Source organism: Doryrhamphus excisus, chromosome 2, assembly GCF_030265055.1.
Source record: "Doryrhamphus excisus isolate RoL2022-K1 chromosome 2, RoL_Dexc_1.0, whole genome shotgun sequence".
NCBI classification, from domain to species: Eukaryota; Metazoa; Chordata; class Actinopteri; order Syngnathiformes; family Syngnathidae; genus Doryrhamphus; species Doryrhamphus excisus.
The window spans coordinates 27,628,409-27,653,835 of NC_080467.1; the positions used below are offsets into that span (position 1 = coordinate 27,628,409).

Consider the following 25,427-nt stretch of genomic DNA (forward strand, 5'->3'; position numbering starts at 1 on the left):
CATACAAGGGAACCATATTGGAGAACGATATTCTGCTGCCCTCCAGTGGCCACACTGCGAGTTGCACAATCCAATGTAAATCCTCAAAACATCAAGTACGATTATCATATTTGAATTAAAAACACGTCTATTAATCATTTTTATTTGAACTTTTTATTGAGTTGTAACAAAAAGATCTTCCAAAACATCTAACACTTTCCTGAAAGGAACGATGGGAGAGTGGAAGAACACAAGAAAAAGTTACGAGCATGCGTGTGAAAAAGTGCGAGTGCTTGACGACAGTTCTCATTTTCACAACACTGAACAGGGTTTTTTGGCACACGACGACCCGGTGCTACATGCTAACATGTAAACATTTGGAAAAAGTCAGAAACGTCACGTTAAACATCTGTTTTGAAGCATTTACAAGCAAGTCGGCATTGCCCGAGAAGAGGAAGTCCCTTAAAAAGACGTGACATCATCACGTGGTAAAACATCTGTGAAATAAAAGTAGGACTTGTATCCGTCTCCTCCGGTCTAACGTGACACCAAAAACACCAAAAACACCACCAAAACGTGTGATGGTGTGACGGTCACGATGAGGTGACTTCGGGCAACACGGTGACGGTGACGGCGGCGGCGGCGGCAGCCATGTTGATGGCGGGACAGGCGTCTGACAGCTTGAAGAGGAGCTGCTCTTTCTCTTGAGCCAGCGTCTGGTTGAGCGCCAGCTGCCTCTCTAGCGCCACCTTCAGGTCCTGATGCTCCCTGGACAGCTGCCTGCATGGCAACAACTAGCTTAGCAACATAAACATGTCAAGTTCATGTATGTACATAAGAAGTACATATTGCTGTACTGGAAAAGTCAATCATAGTTCATGTAAAGTCAGTGTAAATAGGGAGGGTAATACTAATGTAGTGTCTTACTGTAGGACAGTACTAGTACTAATGTAGTATCTCACTGTAGGACAGTACTAGTACTAATGTAGTGTCTTACTGTAGGACAGTACTAGTACTAATGTAGTGTCTTACTGCAGGACAGTACTAGTACTAATGTAGTATCTTACCGTAGGACAGTAGTAGTACTAATGTAGTATCCTACCGGAGGACAGAACTTGTACTAATGTAGTACCTTACTGTAATACAGTAGTACTAATACTAATGTAGTATCTTATCGTAGGACAGTACAAATACTAACTTAGTATCTTACTGTAGGACAGTACTAGTACTAATGTAGTGTGTTACTGTAAGACAGTACCAGTACTAATGTAGTGTCTTACCGTAGGACAGTACTAGTACTAACGTAGTATCTTACTGTAGGACAGTACTAGTACTAATGTAGTGTCCTACTGTAGGACAGTACAAATACTAACGTAGTGTCTTACTGTAGGACAGTACTAGTACTAATGTAGTGTCTTACCGTAGGACAGTACTAGTACTAATGTAGTGTCTTACCGTAGGACGGTAGTAGTACTAATGTAGTATCTTACCGTAGTACGGTAGTAATACTAATGTAGTGTCTTACCGTAGTACGGTAGTAATACTAATGTAGTGTCTTACCGTAAGACGGTAATAAATACTAATGCAGTACCTTACCGTAGGACAGTACAAATACTAACGTAGTATCTTACCGTAGGACAGTACAAATACTAATGTAGTACCTTACCGTAGGACAGTACAAATACTAACGTAGTATCTTACTGTAGGACAGTGCTAGTTCTAATGTAATATCTTATTGTAGGAAAGTACTAGTACTACTGTAGTATCTTACTGTAGGACAGTACTAGTACTACTGTAGTATCTTACTGTAGGACAGTACTAGTACTACAGTACTAGTACTACTGTAGTATCTTACTGTAGGACAGTACTAGTACTACTGTAGTATCTTACTGTAGGACAGTACTAGTACTACAGTACTAGTACTACTGTAGTATCTTACTGTAGGACAGTACTAGTACTACTGTAGTATCTTACTGTAGGACAGTACTAGTACTACAGTACTAGTACTACTGTAGTATCTTACTGTAGGACAGTGTGTGTGTTGTCCAGACGTCCTCTAAGATCATCATTCTGCTGTGATACTTGAACCAGACGCTCCTCCACGCTCGTCTTCTTCTCCGCCTGCACCACAACAACTACATTAGCGATGGCGGCGGCGACGTCAATGACAACTACAATTACCACGTCAAACGTCATAATCAAGCCTCCATTAAAGTACTGCATCAACATTTGTTTTGTTAACAATTTCAACTTTCTTCTTGAATTGTTATGATTTTATTACTACAATAATTTGATAATTATTGATAATAATTATTTTGTTTTGCGTGGGTTTTCTCCGGGTACTCCGGTTTCCTCCCACATTCCAAAAACATGCTAGGTTAATTAGCGACTCCAAATTGTCCATAGGTATGAATGTGAGTGTGAATGGTTGTTTGTCTATATGTGCCCTGTGATTGGCTGGCCACCAGTCCAGGGTGTACCCCGCCTCTCGCCTGAAGACAGCTGGGATAGGCTCCAGCACCCCCGCGAGGATAAGCGGTAGAAAATGAATGAATTATTTTGTTTGTCTTTTTTCTTTAACATTTGGACTTTATCCTACTAAAATGATGTTCTGCTTATTACGTTCATAAAATTGAGACTTTTTCTTGTTACCATATTAATATTTTGACTTACCTCTTGTAAAATTAACTGCTGATTTGCATTAACGACCCATTAGCATCGACATCAACAACAACGTACAAGTACATTAGAGTCATACACATTACAGATACTCACCAGTTCTTCCATCTGCTGCAACTTCCTGTTTTGTTCCTGCACGCGCTCGCTCTTCATCTCAATGACGAACAATAACGACTCCTGCTCAGACTCCCAGAATGCACCTGGGCTGCCATGCGCCTGAAACACACGCACGCACACTCCAGCATTATAATCACATGTGCACACGTGCACGCACACACACACACACACACACCTGGATGTTCCTGATCAGATCCTTCTTAAAGGTGCAGTCTTGGACACGCCTCTTCAGTTGCTTGTAACACTCTAGCTCCGCCTTCAGCTCACTCACCTCAGCCTGGGTTCACACACACGTCAGGCTGATGACGTCCACCAGGGGGCGCCAGGTTCACTTTACCTTCAAACACGTCTCAGCCTCCTGGAACCTCTCAGTCAGCTGACCTTTGACCTTCTCGTGAGCTTGCTGCATCTCTGGTGACGATAACACACAAACACATATTCTTAGTGGCGATGATGACGATAAACAAGCTCAGTCGTCATGGTTACAAAGTGCAGCGTGAGCGTGCGTGTTACCGTGCACGTGGAGCTGGTGCTGCTCTGAAACTTTCCGACTTTGCTGATGATGGACGGCGTTGACGTGAGCCGCCGTCTCCGCCTTGACCTGAACGTGACACGCCGTCATCAGTCTCGTCGTCCGCGTACAACGTCGGCTCATTTAGTATGCGGTTCACCTTGTCCAGGATGCCAAGCACGAGGGTGCACACTTCTTCGTCGGCGTGCTCCTTGAGAAGCTCCGCCCTCTCCGCGTTGCCATTGGCTGAGAGCACTTCCTTCAAGATGGTCAGCTGCCATTCAAAGCGCTCCAGTTGTTTCTCCAACGCCACGTGTGTGCGACGCTTGCCTGCACACAATTCTGATTGGCTGACACTGACGTTTATGTGTAGTATTTATGTACATAAGTACATGAAAGTACAGAAATACACTGACCTCCATCTTTGGTGGACTTGTTGCCTTTCTTACTTTTCTTCTGGAGGAAGAAGAAAGAAGAGGAAAAAAAGTGAGGAGTTAAAGTGGCCAATCAATGATGACGTCTCAATCACAAGACTTTGTTTGTGTTCGACTATCGCTAACTAAGCTAACTAGCAGCTACACCGACGAAAACAATCCACTTAAAGAGATAACATTTCTATTCTGAGCTAATCACCCTTTACGTCACGTTACATAAGACGCGCCTGTGAGGCCACGAGAGTTTTAAAACGCCGTCTGGTCTCTGATTGGACAGCAGGTGAGCATGACATCATCGCAGCCTGCTGAGGTGAACACACGCTGTAGGGAGTGACGTCATGAAAAAACACACACACACACGCAATGGAAGTCTGACTAAAAAGCAAGCAGGCGTCAATCAAGGAGAAAAGAATAAAAAGGAGTGGCGTCAGTTAGCTGGCTTTCACGAGGGCGTTCAAACAGGAACCAGATTGAAACCACATGTGCTCTCCAGTCTCACAATCGACTTGACTGTCTCGTGTAGCCTTGAGTCTAGTCATGTAAAGTAATTGTGTTGTGTTTACTGTAATAATGTAGTACTGTAATGTGTTGCGTTGAGTGTAGTAATGTAATGTAGTAGTGCAGTGGTTAGCGTAGTAATGTAGTTTAACAGCGTTGTGCGGTGTTCATGTCATGTATTTTATAGTGTAGTCATGTAGTGTAATTGTGTTTTGTTTAGTTTTTAGAGTACTGTAGCCAAGTAGTGGAGTGTTTACTTGAGTGATATACTGTAAATGTGTTGCGTTAAGGGTAGTTTTTAGTGTGGTAAAGGAGTGTTGTGTTTAGTTTAGTTGTGTTGTGTATTTACTGTGGTAAAGTACTGTTTGCTCTAGTAAAATGGCGTTGTGGTTACTGTAGCAATGTACTATAATAGTGTGTTTAGTGTAGTTTTCATAGAGCAATGTAGTTTTGTTTAGTATAGTGTTGTGTACTGTTTGTCGTAGTAATTGTACTGTACTGTAGTAGTTAAGGAAGTTCCGACGGATCGGCCAACGATCATTTATTCATTCATTTTCTACCGCTTTTCCTCACGAGGGTCGCAGGGGTTGCTGGAGCCTATCCCAGCTGTTTTCAGGCGAGAGGCGGTGTACACCCTGGACTGGTTGCCAGCCAATCACAGGGCGCATATATACAAACAACCATTCACACTCACATGGACAATTTGGAGTAATGCTAATTAACCTAGCATGTTTTTGGAATGTGGGAGGAAACCGGAGTACCCGGAGAAAACCCACGCATGCACGGGGAGAACATGCAAACTCCACACAGAGATGGCCGAGGGTGGAATTGAACTCGAGTCTCCTAGCTGTGAGGTCTGCGCGCTAACCACTTGTCCGCCGTGCAACCGGCCCCCAATCAGTATCGGCCAATTTCTGTAAAAGAGCACGTGATCGCAAAAGACAACCACCTGTGGCTCATACTACGGCATCCCATAATGATCACCACATGCAGTGTGCTGTTTTACCTGCCACGAAAACTATCTCTCTGGGTTAGCATGTTGAAAAGCTTTCATTAACTGGTCAGCCATGACACTTGATGAAGTACAGTCAGTTTCCAAGGCTCATGGTGTGAATATCAGTCTAACGGGAGCTAACGCAGCCAAAATGGTGGCCAACATTCGCCCTTATGTGCGTGATAGTCAGAATACTATGCAAATAACCCGAAAAATAATTGACTTGATCGGACACGACGGCTTTCTCATCTCCGTGTTCACTGGATGTCCTGCTAGAGATCCACCAATGTACTCTCACATCAAAACATCGGTATCGGCCGATTTCACTCATGGATAATCGGTATCTGAATTGGCAGCATCAAACCCTTATCAGAGCATCCCTAGCAGTAATGTACTTTAATTGTGTAGATTTCATTGTAATAATATAGTATTGTGTTTAGTGTAGTGTTTGTTGTAGTAATGTAGTGTTGTGTTGAGTGTCGTGTTTCGTGTAGTAATGTAGAGTGATAGTGTGTTTACTAGTATTTACGGTATAAATATCCTGTAGTGTAAAAGGATAGTGTTTAGTGTACTATTTATCATAGTAGAGTTGAGTCAGTGTTGTTACTGTTACTGTTCTGTAGTAGTGTAGTATAATAAAGTAGTTTTATATAGTAGTTGTGTACGGCCAGTTCGCAAGGCGCCAGACCGGGTCTTCCCTCCCGGCGGCGGCCTCCCTGCTCTGGTCGCCGACGGGCTGGTCTCACCTTGCTGTGGCCGCAGCCCATGCCTTCTCCTCCGCCGTGAAGCCGCTCCTCTCAGGCTGCGCTCGACGGCGTCTTTTCTTGTGTCGTGTTTGTTTTTTTTCGGCGTCCTCAGCTGAAAAGTTGCCAACAATCAAACAATCGTGACAACAAAAGTTCCTCAACAAACAGCCCGCCCGGCTCGAGCCGCTGAGGTGTTCAGGGACACTTCGAGAACTTCAGTTTCCTGAACACCCGAAGACTTTCAATGCTGAGAAGACGCTGACATAAATGTATCGTTATAAAAAATTTACAAGAGCACAAGAAATAAACATTAAATATGTGTTTTGTGTATATAAACATCCACAATCTGAAAAATCCGTGAAGACACATCATGTTGTCGATTGACTTAAACTTGAACGTGTTCACGATTAAAATCACGGGACTGAACTTGACGTCTTGTAATTTGACTCAAATTAGTGAGTTGAAAAACAAATCATTTGTGATTTTTACGCAAAATTTCAATTCAGTGTGCTTTCCCGCGTTCAGTAAATGCAACAGCGGTTCAGACACTGACATGCGCAGTAGAGAGGCTGAGTAGCGATTCATAGCATCATGCTGGCATAAGCTACGCAGTAAACTTCTTGAAGTACTTTCGTGCGTTTTTCATCTATCCCTGAAAATAAGGAGAGAGCCAGACAAGTCCTTGAGTGTAAGAATCTTTTAAATTGTTCTAAAATAAAGAATGCTAACAGCTAACGCCCCACAAAACCACGTGAAATGAACATGCTTGACACGGCGCCTCTATAGACTGCAGGGCACCATTGTTGTTGGCAAATTTGCTGTGTATTTATGCAAGTTATTTCATATGCACTCAACACTGATTGGGTGGATGTGTTGGAGGGGCGGTGCCTGTGTGGATGACATCGCACAAAGAAAGAAAGCAGCTGCTGTCACATGGAAAGTTTGAAGTGATGCTGCAAACAACTGGTGCACACAGGATGAAAATAGACACATGACAAATTCCATACATGAGAAAGCAGCACTGGGGTCACCACAAGGTCATCGTAGCTGATATAGTAAACACGTCCAAAGTCTCTTTTCATGCTGGGATTGTTTTTTTGTTATTTGTTTTTCCCTTTGCATGGTGAGATATTGATAGTCTTTCATTATTCCAAAAGAAAAACTTCCAGAAAGTTCATCAGATTAAGCTTTTATTTGTTTTAGGTGAGCAATTAGGTGCTGAGCAGCTGCAGCAGGTTCACGTCTACGTATACCCGCCAGAAGCACAAAAAGATACCAACGCAGGACAAGGCAATGAGCAGCCAAAGAACTCGAGCGCTGAAGTAGAGTGGCGCCAGCCTGCCAACACAAACAACAATGAAGTATGACTTTATTTCATATTCATCATGACCACAAACAACTCACCGTTGCTGCGGCGACTGAGAGTAACCTTTAAAGTAGCGCAGGCGTGCGTACAGATAGAGCACGCCACATACTGAAGACACACCTGACACACACACACACACATTGTAAACATCATGTACATGGAAGATACCATGTGGACATGAGGTCAGGTGACGTCACCTTGGTTGAAGAAGACTCCAGATGTCCACAAGGTTGCGATGAAAATGGGAAAATACTCGGAACAATTGACTCTAAGGGGGTAGGCAAAACAAAATTTGTGCCCACAACTAATCATGCATGACAAAACCAACACACATGAAGGCGCCGTATGAGCAAGTCACATGACAACTCACTGAGCTCTGAATACCCTGTCAAACTGTGACGGTCCAGATGTACAAGGAGGGGAGACGGAGAACTTCCTCCTGGCGTAGATCACCTGCAGGGAGAAGTAGGCTGCACAGACACGTTTAAAAACTATATATATTTGTCAGTTATACTACAAAGTACAAGTTCCCAGCATGCACCTGACCTTGCTCCAGGACGCCCATGATGGTGACAGCGGCAAGGCAGACGACCTGGTCAAGCATCTCCGCTGGTGTCACCGCAAAGAGTCCCGAATATCAGCTGGACGCTGGAGTGATACACCTGCAGGGGGCGGGGCTACACTGACCAATGGAGAGTGGGCGTGTCTGCATGTCTTTGAAAGACCAGTCAGAGTGAAGAACACACAGTAGAGGAGGCTTCTCGAGTAGAACTATATTTACATAATACTCTTGTTTTACAGAGATATCAAAAGTAGAAAATACTTACAAAAATTGTCTGCCATATATAAAAATAACATCTATGTCCAGATCATTAGCAAAGGTTTACATACAAAAAATAGATTTATAGACATTTACACACAAACGCTGGGAAGCCAGATCAAGCGTGTCAGAAGTAGAAACAAGCTCCGCCCACAAGGCAAAGAACAAAACTCCCATCATGCATCAGAAAGGTTCCCAATGCTCGCGCTCAGCAAGTCCATGGCGGCGGTCCAATGAGGGCCAGTCAAAGACAGTAGACAGGAAGTAACATTCACACTAACGCTCAGGCTCCGCCTCCATCAGCCCAGCAGGTTGAGATGGGGCGTGGCCTAATGGTGGCTAGCGAGCAGCTCGTCCAGGTCGGCCATCCACTCCTGGGTGCTCTGGCCCTTCAGTAGCGAGTCCACTAGGTCGCTCTCGGCGGCGAAGCTCCCGGCCGCGGCGTTATATCCGAAGGAGAGCTGCTGCTGATTGGCTGTCCTGCTCACCTGGTAACCTTGGTTACATGGCAGGCCTTGGCGACCGTTGCTCTGCGCCGGACCGAACGCGGCTAGGTCGGGAAGGACGTTCTGGTTCTGAGCTGCCTGCTGCTGGTTGGCCATCGGCTGGCCCAGGCTTTGAGGATTGGGCGGCGCCCTCTGTTGGGCGACCGGCATGCTTGTTTGCATCATCGCTCCCATTGGCCGGCCCCCTGGGTTGGAACTAAAAGCGGCAGCGCCGGGAGCCATTTTGGGAATCCGAGACTGCTGCATGTGGAAGGCGTTGGGAGGGTTAGTGAAGGCGTTGGGGGGCAGGCCAGAGTTACTCGAAGGCGGCTGGTTGGCGAGCTGCTGCTGCCACACGGCGTTCTGGGTTCCCTGCATGGCTCCGGGCATGGACGTCGTCATGTTGGCTCCCATGGTGGCCTGCATGGAGCCAGGCATGCGGGTGGCGGCCAGCTGCTGCTGCTTCAACATGGCGGCGTTCGGCTGCGCCTTGAGGTGCTGCTGCTGTTGGGCCAGGAGATTCTGTCTGTAGGGTGTGCTCATGGATCCCATAGGCTGGCGCTGCTGGGGCTGGTGACCCGTGTGAAGGTTCATGTTATTGTACAGGACCTGCTGGACGTCCACGCCGGCTCCACCGCCTCCGCAGGATGGAAGACTGATGTCCGTTTGGCTCGCCGCTGGGGGTGGAGGTACACCGCCCGTCGGGCCGCCACTCTGAGCCATGTTCATTGTCATCATGCCTTGATTTTGGGGGAACATACGCTGGGGTCCAGGTGCAGGGCCTCCCATTGAAGCCACACTGGCCATTGGCTGAGAGGAAGCTGAACACAAACAAAAAAAACGCCAATGAACTACTTTTCTTCTTTTTTTAAAATGAACACACACAAAACATCCACACACAAGACCATGTTACTTCCATAATAATTAACCATCTATATGTGTGCTATGCAAATGAGCTAGCACCCTTATTTGCATAGCTAAAGTCCAAACAAGGTCATGGTGCTGATTTATGATACACAAATACACAACACAAAAGTCCAATCATTTACATTTTCCAAAAGCATCTCACCTGTAAACTGGCTGACTGGAGGCTGTGGGAAAGTGTTCTGATTGGCCTGCTGGCCCGGCTGGTCCTGGTACTGTGGCGGGGGTCGGGTCAGGTGTCTCTGCAGCTGCTGGTCCTGCTGTCGCTGTTTTTCCTGGACATAATAATAATAAAAAAAAAGATGTGATTGTCATCGGATGGTGACAACGGCACACTAAATGTTTAGTCGGTCACGTGCCTGTTCTGCCATGAGCTGCTGTCTCTGCAGGTACTGCTGCTGTTTCTGCTGTTCCAGGATCTGCTGTTGATGCTGTTGCTGTTTGAGCGCGGCTGCAACCGCAGCCTGGCTGTTCAGGTAGGCTGCATTACCATGGTTACCCGCCATGGCGTTCGCCCCAGGCTGAGCCGCCATGCCGTTGTTTCCTGGTGTGGATACCATTGTGCTGGCGGGATTTGGGCCTTGAGGAGGGGCAGGGTAGGAGTTCTGGTCCTGATTGAGGAGAAGTCTCAGTTGTTATCAATAAAATTGTATAGGAGGCTCATTAGTGACCGCTACAGGCTGCATTGTGTGTAGCACAAATCAAGTCAAGAAGGTGACATGGCCTCTACAAACAAGAACCTGAGGTTTTCAGCTAAAGGCGACATGTGGTGTTTCTCATGTTCCAAGAAAACAAACAAGAATGAGCGGCTATATTTAAAATAAAAACACACATCAGTCACATCAGATGGGATAAAACCAGAACAAGAACCAGTACCTGACCTAAACACAACCAGAGAGAGTGAGCTGTGAGCATCTTACCTGCGAGTGTGTGAGATGTTGGCGGAAGTTCATGTTGTTCTTCTGCTTCATCTGCTGCTGCTGCTGCTGCTGTTGCTGTCGAAGCAGAGTCAGAAGCGCCGCTTTGTTCTGGTTCTGGTTGATGGGAGCCCGGGGAAGACCGGGTCCTGCCTCAAAGTGCGACAGGGGTTTGGTGTTGTTGTAATTCAGCATGGCCGCTTGGGCCTGGGCACTGGGTGCCTGCGCGTGATTGAGAGGCGGCCCCTGAGCCGGGTGGCCCAACATGTTGGGGTGGCCGCCGCCCACTGGCATGTAGCTGTTGGCCCCCGCCTTGGGAGAACCCTTGGTTGGCTGACCAGACATCAGTAGCTGCTTCTGGGCATTGGAATTGAAGTCCTGTGGGTACAAAGAGGGGCTTGTAGGCTTGTCCATGCTAAACGCCCCCCCGAGTGGGCTCTGAGAGGGTTTGGTCATTTGTGTCCAGGATGAGGGGTGGGCGTGAGGGCCCTGGGAGTGGAACTTGGCCCCCGCTTGTGGCTGCTTGTGCTGCAGCTGGCTGTGCAGGTGCTGGGCTCTCTGCTGCTGAGCTGCCAGCTGCTGAAGCTGCTGGGCAGGGGACAGGTCTTTGGGTACTGGGGGGCCTGGAGGAAGAAGGTGGTTGGGAGGAGGCTGGTGTTGCCTGGGGGGAGGAGCCTGTTGGGATAGGGGCACGGCTGGGGAGGAGGCTGAAGAAGTAGCAACAGGAGAGCTGGTGGGGTGAGGAGGAGGAGGTCCAGAAGATGTAGGCCTGACGTGGGGGGAACCAGTACGAGAGTCCTGATCGAAGGCTGTTGAGGCCGGGGAGAACTCGGCTTTGACGCTGCCCAAATCCAGAGTAAGGAGACTCTGGGAGGACTGTGCACCACCACCTGCTCCGCTGCCACTTCCTCCCCCGGTGCCACCAGCGCTTCCTGGATTTGGCGTCATCTCCAGAGGGTCCTTGCGGTCTTCAAAACCATCATTAAGGATGTCCTGAATGTCCTCGTAGGCCACTGTGCGGTTCAGCTCCTCCATCAGCTCCGTCCACTCCTGCTCATTGAGGTTGAGGTCGGGGAGCAGGCTGTTGTTGTTACCGCCTCCTCCTGAAGGAGGCATGATGGGAAGAATATCATCTGGCTCCTGCTTCATTTCCTTGCGCTGAAACTCTGAGCCCGCCTCCTTGTCTGCCGACTCGCCGGTTGGCACATGCGTGCCGTTAGTTTTGAGTGAATCGCCGATCCCCAGCTTGGAGTCCATCGGGGAGCCGTTGGCAGTGGTGTCCATACACACCTTCTTGCTGGGAGGAAAGCCATCGGAGAAACCGTTGACCTGGTCTCTGCCAAGTGGAGAACCAGCACTTTCCAACTTCCTCTTAACCGTCTCCTGCAACTGGACACCAAAACACAGAGCTGTTAGAATACTGTAATGTGACATATTTTTTAAAAAAGCAGGACGAGCAGCAGTGGATGTGGTGTCAACAGAACCAGCTCAAGGGGGCGCTGTTAATAGAAGCAGCTGCAGGGGGCGCCGCAGCTGATGTGGTGTTGTTAAGAGAAGCAGCTGCAGGCAGCCTTACATAAGACAAAGAGCCTCCTCAGAGTGGGGACTAGAATATCTGACGGAAAGATCCGGAAAGCAGAGCATGATCAGCTGATCATCACACTGCTACAGTGAGAACAGGTGGCTCCGTGGTCACATGACAGGTCATTTCAATGATGTCAACAGCCATGAAAAGTGGAGATAATTGTTTCTTGTAGTAGTCATGGATCATTGCCAACAAGGTTATAAAGCTAACCTTTATAAAGATTTTCGGTCGGGTGAATTAATTTAGACAACACATCCTGGTGTCACTAAAAGCTCATTTTTATAAGTACTCGTGGTGATGAAGTTAGAGGTTTCACAACTGATCTAAAGAGATGATTACAACCATGAAGTTAAAAAGTAAAGAGTAAACATGGGCCGTCAGACAACCAAGCAGCTTATAAAAAAATCTGATGAATGAACTGTCCTCGAGCCTCCTTCATGAGGACACACCAAGCCCTCAGAGAACTGAGTCACATGAGCACAAAGGCGCCATGGCGGGCACCACTAAACTATGCAGAGAATTTCCTGATCGGCCTGAGCGGTATCCTCACAGTCTGTATCACAGAAGTGCTCCCGTTCCAGTTGTAGGCTACGTATGATTACATCATCACACGGCACCGACAGCCTGTTTTATCAGGAAGACACGGACATGAGCAAGCTGTGGTTGTGGGTTTGAAGAAATGTCTCCGCAATGACAAATCCACACATGGACAAGTCTGTCGTCCTCTCTGAGAGGCTTCTGTGGGCTGAAGTGAGTCACTGAGCCTCTGGAACCTGAAATACTGGTATGAGCCCTCCCTCTTGTTGCCATGGAAACACACTTGCTTGGGGGTGTGGGGGGGGGGCATTCAGGCTATTAATGGCTTGTCTTCTTCAGTGATCACAAGTCTTTGTACATGATATAGAAAAAGATATTAACAGTATAAATAAAGCATTGAATGGGCGCTCGTACCCCCATGTAACTCAGGGTTCATACATATGAGTCGGGGGGCATTGCGCATTCCATTTCCTGTTACTCCTTCCTTAGTATGCTGAGGTGTATTAAGGAAGTGATTTATTAACATTTACAGTTCAGTGGCAAATTGTCTGATCGATCAAAGTTTTCACCGCATGCCCTGAACACATCTTGTGGAACTGGTATACGTGATTTTCATCTGGGCTCCTTTGGTCAAGGTGCTTAAAAAGTTTGTTCAAACCCTAGTTTTCACCCAAAATTGGAGCCAGGAAAGAAGATGTCCCACGTCCCGTTTGTTTTGGAACTTAGGTTCTTGAGACTTTTTTATGCATCCTGTCATCACTGACGTTACAACCAAGTCGTGTGATGTTCTGTAAAACTAGTAGAAAGAGCTTTTTTCCAACTTTTTCCAAAGTATAACAGGGTCGTGAGACTTTTTTGGGTTCATGGACCCATTCAAGGACCCCTGAAACATCAAAATTTTCCCCAAACTTGATGCACTTGCAAATTTGTTTAGGTTTCCATGCATGTTAAGGCTCTTTAGCATGCAAGAAAAGTCACAGAATATGTAAAATTTTTAAAAACACTTTCAAGATGTCCTTTGCACGCAAGTGTCTGAGCCCTAATAATCAATAAATAAAAGTGTCTGGTGGTCTTGGATGTCGGCTGCACCCAACAATGTCAAGTATGCATGAAGTGTTATCATGAAAGGAATGCTGAGGTTGTTTTGGCTGCTCTTCTATCACCGTGGTAACAAACTCATGTAAAAGTACAGTATGTATTGTGGGTGGAACACTACGCCATAATCACAGTTCAGTGTGTACATTGGTTTAAAGGTCACGGTTTAGTTACTTGTCAGGACAAGAAACAAAAAACTGCAGTGCTTTTGTGCAAAAAGCTTGAATTATTTTTTTGAAAATGACATTACATTAAAAAAATGCCAAACTGTTGGCAAATTTCCAAATAAGCAGAATTATCAAATAAATAATACAAATATTCGGAATACAGCATAGACAAAACTATGACTGTATTTGTTAGTAGAGTAGATGAAATTTCCTGTCCCACACTTTTAATGTGTACCATGCAGGAACACTTCTGTGGAAGAAATGACCCATGACAAAACAGAAAAGGGGTGTCTGTTGTGTCTTGCTGCCACATAGTGTCTTTGGGAACACTCATCATAAGAATCAGATCTTCAAGTGAAGGTAAAAGTAACCTTAAATGTTAATTTATAAGCATTTAGAACTGTGTTATGCATGTATCAGCGCAAGTGTTCATATTTTGGAGAGTCAACCACTAATGACATCACAGATGGGCAACATTGCAACATGCCATTTTGTTAGCAAGCTGATGTTTAGTATAGAAACACATGAAGAACACAGTTGGACTCATGCAGCGTATTAATAACACGACAAGACACCAGCGAGAAAACCAACATAAACCAAGGTAAACTTTTGGTGTCAATTAGCAACGTTAACTTAAAAAGATGCTAACCAAGGTCCCGCGTTTAATGTAATGTTGAAGTGTGTTTTTTGGGGTTTTTTTTATACTCACTATAATTAATCAGTCCACATATCGCACTACATGGCGAGTGACAGCAGCTCAGTGATGACACCGTCAGCGTGTAGGTATGCAACGATGTGGATATTTCGTAACACAATTACTTGGAATAAAATTTACACTTTTATTGTTATTATCAGGGTATTGTTGAATGGGCTAAAATTGAGTACTGATAAGGGTACAAGACACAACACGACAAGTGCACCACTTTTGAGAGCAAGCGCTTTGTTTACATCAGAGTTGATTCTTTGAGAGAGAAATATGCAACATAACTAACAGGTGCTTCTCTAGGAAATGAGCAATGTCACCGAGTTTATGGAAGTACGTTTATCAATTATGGTTTTACAATAGCACTAACCGCAGTTCATCATTAATACATTCATACTGTTGCTAGGAGACATGATGAAATGTAGCATCACTTATGTGGCCAGACTTGTTGCTTTTTTTTAACATTAGTGTGCTATTAGTTGTGCCAACATCTCTTAACGGGGGTAACAGTTTGCCTCTGGAACAGATTATGTCTATTTCCATGGTTTTTCATGGGTGGAACAAACTGGAAGTGAAATAGCTAAAAGGAAGTGGTAACAATATATCAGCAACAGTAGTAGTAGTAGTAGTGCTAGTCGAGCAAAGTGGATGATACAGGGTTCAAAGTAATGCAACAGTCCCACAGATGAACAGTGTGATGCTCTTTTTAAAAACTTTATTGCCGATGCCTCGATTCACACACGGTAAAAACACACGTGTTTCTCCATCGCCCTCCATAATAACACAACACAACCCTTATGATTATCCATCACTCATAATGAGGGCGAGCAAGGTGCATCACATATCCCGGAGTTCTGACCATAATGCTGCATCGATCATCAATATCTTGAATTGTAAGCTAATTAAAGTATTGTAAAATATTGCAAATTGTTAGCGCATTCCCGGTCTTCTATGTTTTGTTGTAATTTTTTTTATTTAATTTCATTTTCACTATAATATTATGATTGAAGAATTTAAATTACTGTTGCATTGCACAAAACATGTTTTTGCCTTTTTTCACGCACCATGTCAGGACTGTTTACGCACCAGCACCACTTCAAAACTACCACTTTGGCACCAGTATCAGATAATATGTGAACAACGCCCAACATTATATTGCCCGACGATCTCACACACCCAAAACAACATGACGTCAACCGGGTCACATACACTCTTAGGCCTTTTGCTTCCTGTCGGGAGTTGCTAGTTTCACATTGTCAAGCTGCCATTTGGTGACATCATATCTGCTGTTTTGATGCACAATTTCATTATGTCAAAGCGCGCAATGACAATAAAGCTTATTCTATTCTATGGGGTCACTCAGAGTCTGCTGGCAGGTGGACTAAGACCCATCACTTGGTCCTGGACTATGGTCCCATGGACTGTATTCCATTTTACCCAGTTCAAAAACAAGTGTGTACGCACCCTGGTAGTGTAGTACTCAGCAGTAGTGGGGAGTGATGTAGTACTAGTTTGTAGTAGGTGACAGAGGTGACTCACGGCAATCAGGGTGCTGTTCCTGCTCTGTTCAGGTGCTCCTCCACCATCTCCAAGCTCCACGCCTCCACCGCCGCCTCCTCCTCCTCCTCCTGTTCCCCCGCCTCCCGCTCCTCCGCCTCCTCCAGGCGCCCTCTGGCCGGCCTGCTCTCCGGCGGCCGGGGGCTGGCGGTGCTTGTTAGAGCGCTTGGCTTTGGCCTGCAGGCACCGCTGGTGCAGGGCGAAGGTCTGCTGCCTCTCCAGCTCCAGACGCTCCAGCGTGGCGCTCTCGTAGCGGCGCTCGCAGCTGTTGTGATGCTGCCGGAAGAGCTCGATCCTCCGGCGGAGCCTCTCCATCACCGCGCTGTGTCGCGGTGTAACAAAATCCGCCATCATCAATCAAAACGACTCCCGGCTCAGGTTTCGTCCATAAAATGCTGAATCTGGCTCTTTCTCACTCTGGGCGTCTCTACACCCCCCCTCGCCCTTTACAAAGACTCCTGTGCTGGCTCCATGGAGGCGACCTTTGTCTTGCTAATGGCCTTCAGTCGCAGCGGCACTCACTGCCGGAGAGGAGAATTAAGGAAGCTCATGAAGCTAGCAATCACAGAATGTGCACCAGCTGTTTTAATTTCCCGTGTGAGCTTCTGGAAGTCTACATGAATCACATCAGGTGAAAAGACACTCGGGCTGCTCTCAATCACAGTGTTTACATGCTACCTGAACCAAGTACGACCAAGCACATTCCTGCACTCACTAAAATCGCAATTACTGGATAAACATCCTGAAAAAGTTGCCCCTTTCGTTGCTTGGGTGCTAATCTGGTATAACTTCTTCTCTCGTTGAAACAATTGTGTTGTTTCTAATAGTTACTTGACGTGAAATATCTCGACTTGTTTCAAACTAACTTGCTCGTCAGCTAGCTTAGCCAGCCTGAAGCTAGCAGAGTAACAACTTCATAAACTTGCCAGCACTTACTCAGTGAATTAGTTGTCTTTTACCGAGCGGCGACGTTACGCCGACACAAAAAAACCATACGAGTTTGCAGACTACGAACACTGTCCATGCAAGAAAAGCACTTACTGTGAAAGTGTAGCTGTCTGCTCTTGCTACAGCATCTGTTCAGCCAACAGCTGATCCTCCGCCTCCGTGTAGCCGCTAGCTGCTAGCGCTCTGTTTTGGGCTGGCTAGCTAGCGAGCTGGCTAGCTCAACGCGTTTAAATGAAGCATATTTAGATTTTTGTTGTTCTGAATTGTCGGTGTAAATAATCCTCCTCCTGGCCGACCCCGAGCCGAGTGTGTAGGAAGCAATGAAAAGTGGCTGGCTTGGTCCCTCCACTCCGCCTCTATTGTTTTCCAGCGTACAGACAGGTTGACGCCGCCATTTTGCTAACTTTCTCTTTTTTTTCCTTTCTGAGAGCAGAGGGATGTTGCTAGCCCGCCCCCTGATGATTGACATCGGAAGGAGCCAATAGGCGGCCTACAGTTTGTGACGTTTCAGTCGCTATTGTTAAAGTTTTCATTGTGTATTGTCTTAATACGAGCGTGCAGTGAATTTCAACAGATTTGCCGATTTTGAATTTAAAATAATTTGACATTTTTCATTAATTGTTTCATAGCATGTTACAACCAACCTGACATTTTCTGCCTGTAGAATATTGAACCTCCAGCATCACAGGGCACATATAAACCACCAGTTACACTCTCATTCATACCTATGTACAATTTTGAGTCAACAGTTAAACGTGCATGTTTGGAATGTGTGAGGAAACCGGAGTACCCGGAGAAAACCCACACACGTATGGGGAGCATAAGCAAACTACATTTATTATCACTTTGTCATCTATAACAAGTATAATGTACAAAAAAAGATGGCGTTATTATTGAAAAGCAAGGAGGAAAACAAACAACAGCTCTCAGTTTGCTTCCGGTTCCATTTGGCCTTTTTATTCATCAAAACAACGCTGAGTGCACACATCAGCTTGTGTCACAGTATTTCTAGTCAAAGTTGGACCTTCCAGCAGCATCTCAGCAGGAAGAGGCGGAGCCATTTCAAACATAAAAAGAATTATTTTTTCTTAAAAAAAGTGAGCAAGCAGCAGAGCTACAGAGTGGATCTGATACAGTATTCAGTCTGTTAGTTGGCCGCTTGCTTCACATGGACACAAGAAAACACGATACCACCGCCAAGGCAAACCTAACTAACTAGCTCGCTAGCTAAGGGGAGGGGGGGACAATTACGATGGGGGGGATGTTCCAGGATGCAGAGAAACACCTCAAACATGATGCATCTTTTTCAACTCCTCCCTTCTCAACACCTTCCAACATTCACTTCCTGTTCCACCAGCAGCCTGTCAGTGCAGAGCTCCACTGACCTTTTTGATGACTTTTGAACGCTTCAGCCTTTGAAATCCAAATAAAACGTCAGTTTTCTAATCATAAATTATTTCCAATCAGCGAGGCATGTGGTGATGTGACAAGTACGGCAGACAACACACATCAAACTGCAACGTTTACTTCCCGGCATCGTTCCAACGGTCCTGCAGGCGAAGAGCAGGGAAAGGTGGCTGAAGGAGCAGGAATGTTTTCTAAATGATTTATGTTATCGTTAGCCTGCCAGCTATTTTATGTTCTCAAGCCGCGACATCACCAGTGCCCACTTCTGTAGCCTTCATCTTGACTTGCTAATTGATTAAGATTTCCAGAGTTTGGGTCAAGCTGCTCATGGATGCCTGACGTCTCATTAAGAGTTGTCAAAGGGGTTGTCGGCTCAGTCCAAGCTTGCCTGCAAGGTCGTAATTCAGGCTAATTAGTAGCTTGCACCTCATATTACCAAAAAATTAAAAAAAAAATAAATGTCAGGTTGCTCATGGGAGGGGCTGGTGGTTCAGGGTGGTGCTGGGTGTTTCTGCTCGTCTGTTGCGAAGGAATGATGTAGGAAGTTTTGGTTGAACTGGGATCAAAACTAAACTCTTAAAGGACGCCAACTCTTTTACTGTTCACACTTGGAATCATGTGTCTTCCACATACTGGAGGTCTGGAATCTTTTCCCATCCACATCCAACTTCAGGCTTCCTGGCCTCGGACCGCAGGAGCACGAGAGGAGGGAGACGTGGGTGGGGGAGTAGTGGGGGGAATATTAAGAGGGAAGGGGCGTGGCGGTCACCAAGGTCAGGGCTGCTCTAGAGTCATCAGTCCTTTCTGACCTTCCTGTTCCTGGGAGATCTCCGCAGAACATCATCCTCCAACTTCTGGGGGGTGGGAGGACATTTAAAGGGAAACATGTAGAGCAGCAGGCCAATCTCTGACAGGATGATGAAATGTAAATATGAAAAAAAGCCTTCACCTCATCAACCGTCGCCTCATCCTGCTCTTCCTCCTTCTCAGCTTCTACTTCCTCTTTCTCTTCAGGATTCTCCTCGTTGCCGCTGCCCTCCTCGCCTTCTGCAAGCACACCTTCAGTCAGGCCAGTTCACATGAGTGAGAGGCGAAAAAGAGAAAGCCAAAGACCTGGGCTGCTCTTGTCGTCCTCAGCGTCTTCTTCCTCCTTCACATCAGGCTGAGCTTGGTCTGTTTTCTTGTACTCTGCTGCTGGCGTGGCCTCACTTTTCTTCTGGGAAAATAACGACAAATGACAATATCATTAGCACTCATATGGCCATATATACATCAGACACGGCATGAAAGAACTCCAGCTGCAGCAGCAGTCTGACCCATCGAGCAGCTTGAGTGTGTGTGTGTAATTTACTTTTCCCGTGCAGCAGAAGACAACTATGAGGATGAGGGGCAAGGCCACAGTCAGGACGTAGACGACCCAGAGCCAGGGACGCTCTTCTGCGGCGTTCAGCATCTGAGCCACCAATCCAGGCTGTAAAAACAAAAAACAATATATTGTCATTTTTGTCCATGAACCAAAAACATGACATGAAGGATTGTGTTTGCTCATGTGTCACCTCAGCAGCACCCTCTGCAGCTTTCTTCAGACCCCAGCCGTCAGTGGCCCAGCGGTCGGCCACGTTGCGGTCATTTGTAATGAAAAAGTTGTCAAAGAATATGTCGGAGGTCATGGACCACAGCTCCAGTCCGACAGCGCTGAACGGGCTCATCCTGAACGGGTGCAGGTCCTCGAAGAATGCCGGGTTGGGGATCTTTCTGGGCTTCCAGACGCCCTGACAAACAATTCATCAGTCAGAAAAATAACACCCAACATCTAATGCAGGCAATCACAAGTCACCTGGTAGCTGGGGTTGTCAATCATGGGGGCCTTCCACTTGCCCTTGTAGTCAGGGTTGTCAATCATCGGTCTCTTCCAGGCCCCGCAGCCTGGCGCCGCCTCGCAAGCGGGGTTAGGGATCTGAGGTGCCTCCCACTCCCCATCCATGTCCTCGTCCCTGCACGCACGCACCAAAAGGGGTCAGAACAAGCTGTTGCGGTATTGATTCATGTACGCTGTCACCATGGTAACACACCAGTCTTCAGGTTTGGCAGCGTCGGGGTCGCCGATGTACTCCGGCTCGTCGTCCAACCAGCCGTCTGGTTTGACCGCGTTTTCGTCTGGAATCTGAGCGGGAGCGTCTTCATCCCTGTGCACAAATCACAAACGTTGTTTGTCATTCCAAATGATAGGGATGTCCGGTCATAGCGGTATCCCGATCCGATATCAGGAATCTGATTATATCAGCCTGCACCTAAAAAACATCTGATAAGTACTCCAATAGAGGCAGTCAGTTCCAGCAACACACGGACCCGGCATGGAAACGCCACGTGATCACAATCGTCACCAAAGTCGGCTAATGATGTCCCTTGTAGTGGCACAGAACCAGAGGAGTTAGACATCCAACCCCACTGTGCATCCAAAGCAGCAGCACAGAAGCATTGGGAATCTTGCAAGACCACAGAGGCAAAGAAACTAACCAAATGATAGCAATAGTGAGTTTTTCCCTCATCCCTACTTATGTATAATGTATCAGATTGGATCAGTGTGGCGGGTGTGTGACATTACTCAGTGACAGGGCTCTTTTCTGGGAAAGGTAATGACTTCTTGCCGTCCTGAGGGAGTATTCCATGTGACACTCCTTCATGTTCATGACGAGGTTGGCCGTATTAAACTTTCCAGTTCTGTGCCAGAATCTTGTGCATGACAAGTTTAATGACAAGCTGAAGCTGCAACGGCCGATCATTCCTGCTCCTTGCTACTTTGGACGCTAGCAGTCCTTGTGATCACATGGATGCTTCTGGATAGATGCTGTGCGGCGGAGGTTGAGATCAATTTAAAATAAATAATATGGCACTTTTTTAAAAACTGTGTGTTATTTCTCCACATATTTGAAACAGGCATCCAGTGGTATCACAATAAAAAGATTGCATTCATTCATGAACAGGACACGTGACCTGATATTAATTTGAGGGAAGAGCTGCTACCATACATCGGTAATGAAGTGGATACTGGGAAGAAAGCAAATATCAAACATCTCCAATTCCATATTGCTGAACCAGAACTACAATGATCACATATGCAGGAAGTCATGAGAGTTGAACATGTTGCTTTTTCTGCGTGCTGCCTTCCAGCATAGGCTGTTATCAACCTCCTAGCCATCACGCACTTTCATATACAAAATGATGCTTTATCAACTGTTTAATAACGGACTCATTGGAGTTGGGTCCGAGTCTGCCTTTTGTTGATACGGAGCAAGCACTCACCATTCTTCGGGTTTGACGGCGTCCGGGTCTTGGATCTTTGGCCTTTCATCCCAGTCCTCGGGTTTGTGGTCATCGGGGTCCTCGATCTCGGCGGGTGGGTTAACTGGGGGACTCATGTCTGTCAGCAGGTTTCCGCTGTTCACCACTGTCTGGTCCACCAGCACCTCAAAGGTGTTGTCTGGGTTCACCACTGCGAGGGGGAGACGCAAATGAGCCTCACCTGCTCTGCCACTGAATGCGTGTGAGAGTGTCTCACCCAGTGTGTAGAGGTGTGTCTTCTTGTCAGTGTAGTACGTGCGCAGGTCCGCGTCCGGCTTCTTAGCGTGTTTCTCCTCATACTCTCCAGTTGTGGGATTCTTGTGTCGGAAGATGAAGTGCAGCTTGTAATCCTCGCCGCATTTGTCTGGTCCAAACATGATGGTGTACGCAGTTTTGTCCACAAACTGGTCCTGCACCCACACAAGCACAGTTTCAGTTCAGTGTAGTGTAGTGGAATTCTACTGTGGCCACAGAATTAGGTGTTTTAGATCACACTGACCAGGTCCAGATCAGGCGTCTGAGTTAGCAACTTGACATAAGCACCGCCGCAGTCGATACCGGACTGGAAGTTGACCTCGTACCTAAACACACACACACACGGAGAGTGATGTACACACTGGGCATGATGATCCTCCGCAACTTTCAAGTGTGTGCTCTTACTGAACGATGAGCGGTTGGGTGTCAAAGGTGAAAGGTCGCAGCAGCTGAGCAGAAATGGCGTGATGTTTGGCTCGAGACTTGAGGACCAGACCTTTATCACCGGGCAGCTTGCTGTCCTTCATCTCCTCCACCTCCCACACCCCTAGCCACCAACCATCACCATCATCATTATTATTATGTTTAAGACAAAGACGGCAGAGGAGAGGCGCACTTACCATCATACTTGGCGATATCTTCATCTGTGTCGTCTTTCTTGGCGCTGGACAGCACCCAACTGAAAGCAGACACAGTTGACAGGTCGGCACATTCACACTTGCTGGGTGCCGAGTTCACAATCAAGGAGGATGTCGCGCGCTTACGTGTCAAGCGTTCCACGGTGGAAAGACTCAGCAAAGAAATGTTCTCCCTTGGGCTCTGGAGCCTTGTAGGTCACCTGCACAAGACGAGTCGACAGCATTGGACGGCAGAAAATGGCTGACAGGTCCATTAAGAGGTGTGGAAGTAACTTGGACGACACCACTTGTCACACAGAGGTGCAAGAAAAGTGCAAAGAGTGCGATATGCATGCCACTTTAAAATGTGACACAAACACATGACTTCCAGGATCGCCGGCCTATCAAGTGTCTTACTTTAGGAGTGGGTGGGGCTTTAGGAGGCGCGGCATCGTGGTGCAGGTCCTCCTCCAGCTCCTCGTCAGCTCCCACCATGTCCACGTCCATGTCATCCTCCACGTCCATGTCATCCTCATCCAGGTCCTGTGCTCGACAGATGGGGGCCAGGCTGAGGCAAAGGACGCCTGTCGCCATGACAACGCACAACCACACCCTCCGATCCATCGTCTGCAGAGACAGAGAGCGTGAGATCTCTATCTTGATTTTATTACCAGTAAAAAAAAAAAACACGCACACACATCATTCATGAAGTAGTCATGTGACGTGTCAACATGTTTAACAAGCCTCCATTAGTAAACGGCTGACATGTTTCATACACGTTACCATGCCACCACCGCATGTTTCATACACGTTACCATGCCACCAGGCCGCCGCAACGGGAAAAACTCCCCAGCCAAATAACACCCAGTGGGGCTAACACATGAGCGCACATAGTAGGTACGTCACATGAAAATTAAAAAAAAAAACAGCCCAAAACCACCATTCTGTATTCTTGCAGAGGTCACATGACTATGTTGTGTCAAGCAGCATGGTTTGCCTAAAAACCGTGTGTGAGATAATCAGGCTAATCAGATCAGCCCACAGCGGGATTAGCAGCAAAAGCCAACAGCCGCCGCACCTGGCGCTAGACGAATTAACCGACGGCGCCTCACAAACACACGCATTTTCAACTCAAATTGGTGACACGGGAGTGGTCTTCAAGGGTGCGGCCGCCAGAGGGAAGCTAAGAGGTCTCCTCTCATTGGTTGGCTGGGCTGCAGATGCTCTACCAATGCTTGGAGAACAAACGGCAAAGTGAACAATGTTTATTGACTCCTGATGTGTCAAATTCTGAAAAGAAGCCATGCCAATGGTCAACAGTGACACCGGTCAAGGCATCCGCTCATTTCCTGCACTAGTGAGAGAGAACAAATGCATGCCGAGTCCTCTTCATTAGAAACAAATGTGATTTATGGAAATCTAATGAATGAAGAAATGCATTAAAGGCACCATTCAAATGGCCGGGCCTGGTAGCAGGTTGGAGTGGCTACACCGGACAGACTGGATCCCAACATGGGAACCAGGTCTTACTCGGCCTCCCGTCTCCTAGCAGCCAAGATGATGGACAGGAAACTGATTCCTATCATGTGCTCTTTAGCTACACACAATGCAGGTCAAACATGTCCACCATTTCAACGCCAACAAGTCTTAAAGATAATCAGAAGCTGTCCAGTGTCATATATAGTGGAACCATGAAACACAATGTTAATATATATTTATATATAAAAACTGTATTATATATATTTTCTGATTTGGGTTACGGGGCTCTAGTAAGAAGCTGACTAAGCAAAACTCGCGTTTATTGCCTTAAAGATTGCGTCGTACAAATGTTGGTGAATGAGGAAAGAGAGTAACAAGCTAATGACGGTGCTTCTCATTGAGATTTGCAAAGTTGATCAGTAAACAGCCGCCCGGAACTAACCTGTTAACCTAGCTTAGCTTCCTGTAATTCATTACGTATACAACGCGAGGGGCTGCAGCGTTTAAAGAAATGCAAAGTCGGGTGGATGTTTGGCTGACTGTTAAACAACGTTAAACATTAGTGACTGAATGGAAAATGGAAGCCTAGCATAGCATGCTAACATAGCGGGCCAGCTTGGTTAGCTTCTAGCTAAAATGCTAGCAGAGTGCCGGAGACACGGAGTTTCTCTCGTGGCAAAACAAACAGACATTTAAATCACACAGCAACACAAGTGAAACACTTCGAACGCATTGCTTATAAAGACTACAAGTCAGTAAAATTATTTTCATTTATCTTTTTTTTCTTACCTCCGCCACTGCGATGTGACCGCCTGGGAACTACTGAGGAGAATCACGTGGGAATATTGGTAGAGCACAGACCGCCCCCGCGAGTTGACGATTGGCCGATGCTAGGGAGTGTTTGACGTTTCCTGTCAACTGTCAGGTGCTGATTGGTGTTTTAAAAACCTGCACCTCGTGGACAGCGGCGATTGGCCAAGATGTCAACGGACGTCTCTGTTGATTGGTTCTTCCAGCAGGTTGTTGGATTAGATCACATGTGTCAATGGAGGCCCGAGACACTGCAGGGTTTCTCTTCAACCAGTTTCTCCGACAGGCGATTTTAATTGATGAACTACTTGCCTAAAATTAAAGGAGGTGTTGATCAGTAAAATCACCTGCTTTTTCAACCGATTGGAAAGAAAACCTGCATTAGCATTATAATGTGTCTGCACTACAAGTGAGGAAAAAAAGTTGTATTTTCTAATGAGTATTTTCAACTGAAA

General features: G+C 46.5%; 4 protein-coding genes across 11 annotated transcripts; all 4 read right to left on the reverse strand.

Moving 5' to 3' along the window:
• Positions 1 to 125: 125 nt before the first annotated feature.
• Positions 126 to 6,178, reverse strand: ccdc69 (coiled-coil domain containing 69). Of its 2 annotated transcripts, none has more exons than XM_058061799.1 (9): positions 5,959 to 6,178; positions 3,703 to 3,742; positions 3,447 to 3,616; positions 3,289 to 3,376; positions 3,113 to 3,186; positions 2,951 to 3,052; positions 2,755 to 2,874; positions 2,003 to 2,100; positions 126 to 759 (listed from the first exon to the last, which is right to left on the reverse strand). In XM_058061799.1, the coding sequence occupies exons 1-9, from the start codon at positions 5,977 to 5,979 to the stop codon at positions 573 to 575; spliced, it is 900 nt and encodes a 299-aa protein (XP_057917782.1). In that variant the 5' UTR covers positions 5,980 to 6,178; the 3' UTR covers positions 126 to 572. The 2 variants fall into 2 exon arrangements, with proteins under 2 accessions (XP_057917782.1, XP_057917773.1); XM_058061790.1 differs by having other exon boundaries at positions 3,447 to 3,628.
• Positions 6,179 to 6,864: 686 nt separating this feature from the next.
• On the reverse strand, positions 6,865 to 8,010 carry mgst2 (microsomal glutathione S-transferase 2). The gene is made up of 5 exons (XM_058064545.1): positions 7,871 to 8,010; positions 7,695 to 7,794; positions 7,522 to 7,592; positions 7,363 to 7,444; positions 6,865 to 7,296 (listed from the first exon to the last, which is right to left on the reverse strand). Exons 1-5 carry the CDS (start codon positions 7,926 to 7,928, stop codon positions 7,170 to 7,172), a joined length of 438 nt encoding a protein of 145 aa, XP_057920528.1. The 5' UTR covers positions 7,929 to 8,010; the 3' UTR covers positions 6,865 to 7,169.
• Positions 8,011 to 8,082: 72 nt separating this feature from the next.
• Positions 8,083 to 17,507, reverse strand: maml1 (mastermind-like transcriptional coactivator 1). 3 transcript variants are annotated; one of them, XM_058064544.1, is made up of 6 exons: positions 17,156 to 17,507; positions 16,097 to 16,436; positions 10,474 to 11,859; positions 9,913 to 10,164; positions 9,699 to 9,828; positions 8,083 to 9,450 (listed from the first exon to the last, which is right to left on the reverse strand). In XM_058064544.1, the coding sequence occupies exons 2-6, from the start codon at positions 16,427 to 16,429 to the stop codon at positions 8,474 to 8,476; spliced, it is 3,078 nt and encodes a 1,025-aa protein (XP_057920527.1). In that variant the 5' UTR covers positions 16,430 to 16,436; positions 17,156 to 17,507; the 3' UTR covers positions 8,083 to 8,473. The 3 variants fall into 3 exon arrangements, with proteins under 3 accessions (XP_057920527.1, XP_057920525.1, XP_057920526.1); XM_058064542.1 differs by having other exon boundaries at positions 16,097 to 16,635; XM_058064543.1 differs by lacking the exon at positions 17,156 to 17,507 and having other exon boundaries at positions 16,097 to 17,143.
• A 485-nt stretch (positions 17,508 to 17,992) lies between these two features.
• On the reverse strand, positions 17,993 to 25,075 carry canx (calnexin). 5 transcript variants are annotated; one of them, XM_058056939.1, is made up of 15 exons: positions 24,952 to 25,075; positions 23,101 to 23,310; positions 22,831 to 22,904; positions 22,687 to 22,745; positions 22,472 to 22,613; positions 22,311 to 22,392; positions 22,029 to 22,221; positions 21,773 to 21,962; positions 20,542 to 20,655; positions 20,307 to 20,463; positions 20,026 to 20,241; positions 19,821 to 19,940; positions 19,583 to 19,682; positions 19,419 to 19,513; positions 17,993 to 19,323 (listed from the first exon to the last, which is right to left on the reverse strand). In XM_058056939.1, the coding sequence occupies exons 2-15, from the start codon at positions 23,305 to 23,307 to the stop codon at positions 19,264 to 19,266; spliced, it is 1,809 nt and encodes a 602-aa protein (XP_057912922.1). In that variant the 5' UTR covers positions 23,308 to 23,310; positions 24,952 to 25,075; the 3' UTR covers positions 17,993 to 19,263. The 5 variants fall into 5 exon arrangements, with proteins under 5 accessions (XP_057912922.1, XP_057912915.1, XP_057912907.1 ...); XM_058056932.1 differs by having other exon boundaries at positions 19,419 to 19,516; XM_058056924.1 differs by having other exon boundaries at positions 19,419 to 19,516; positions 19,583 to 19,685.
• Between the last annotated feature and the right edge of the window lie 352 nt (positions 25,076 to 25,427).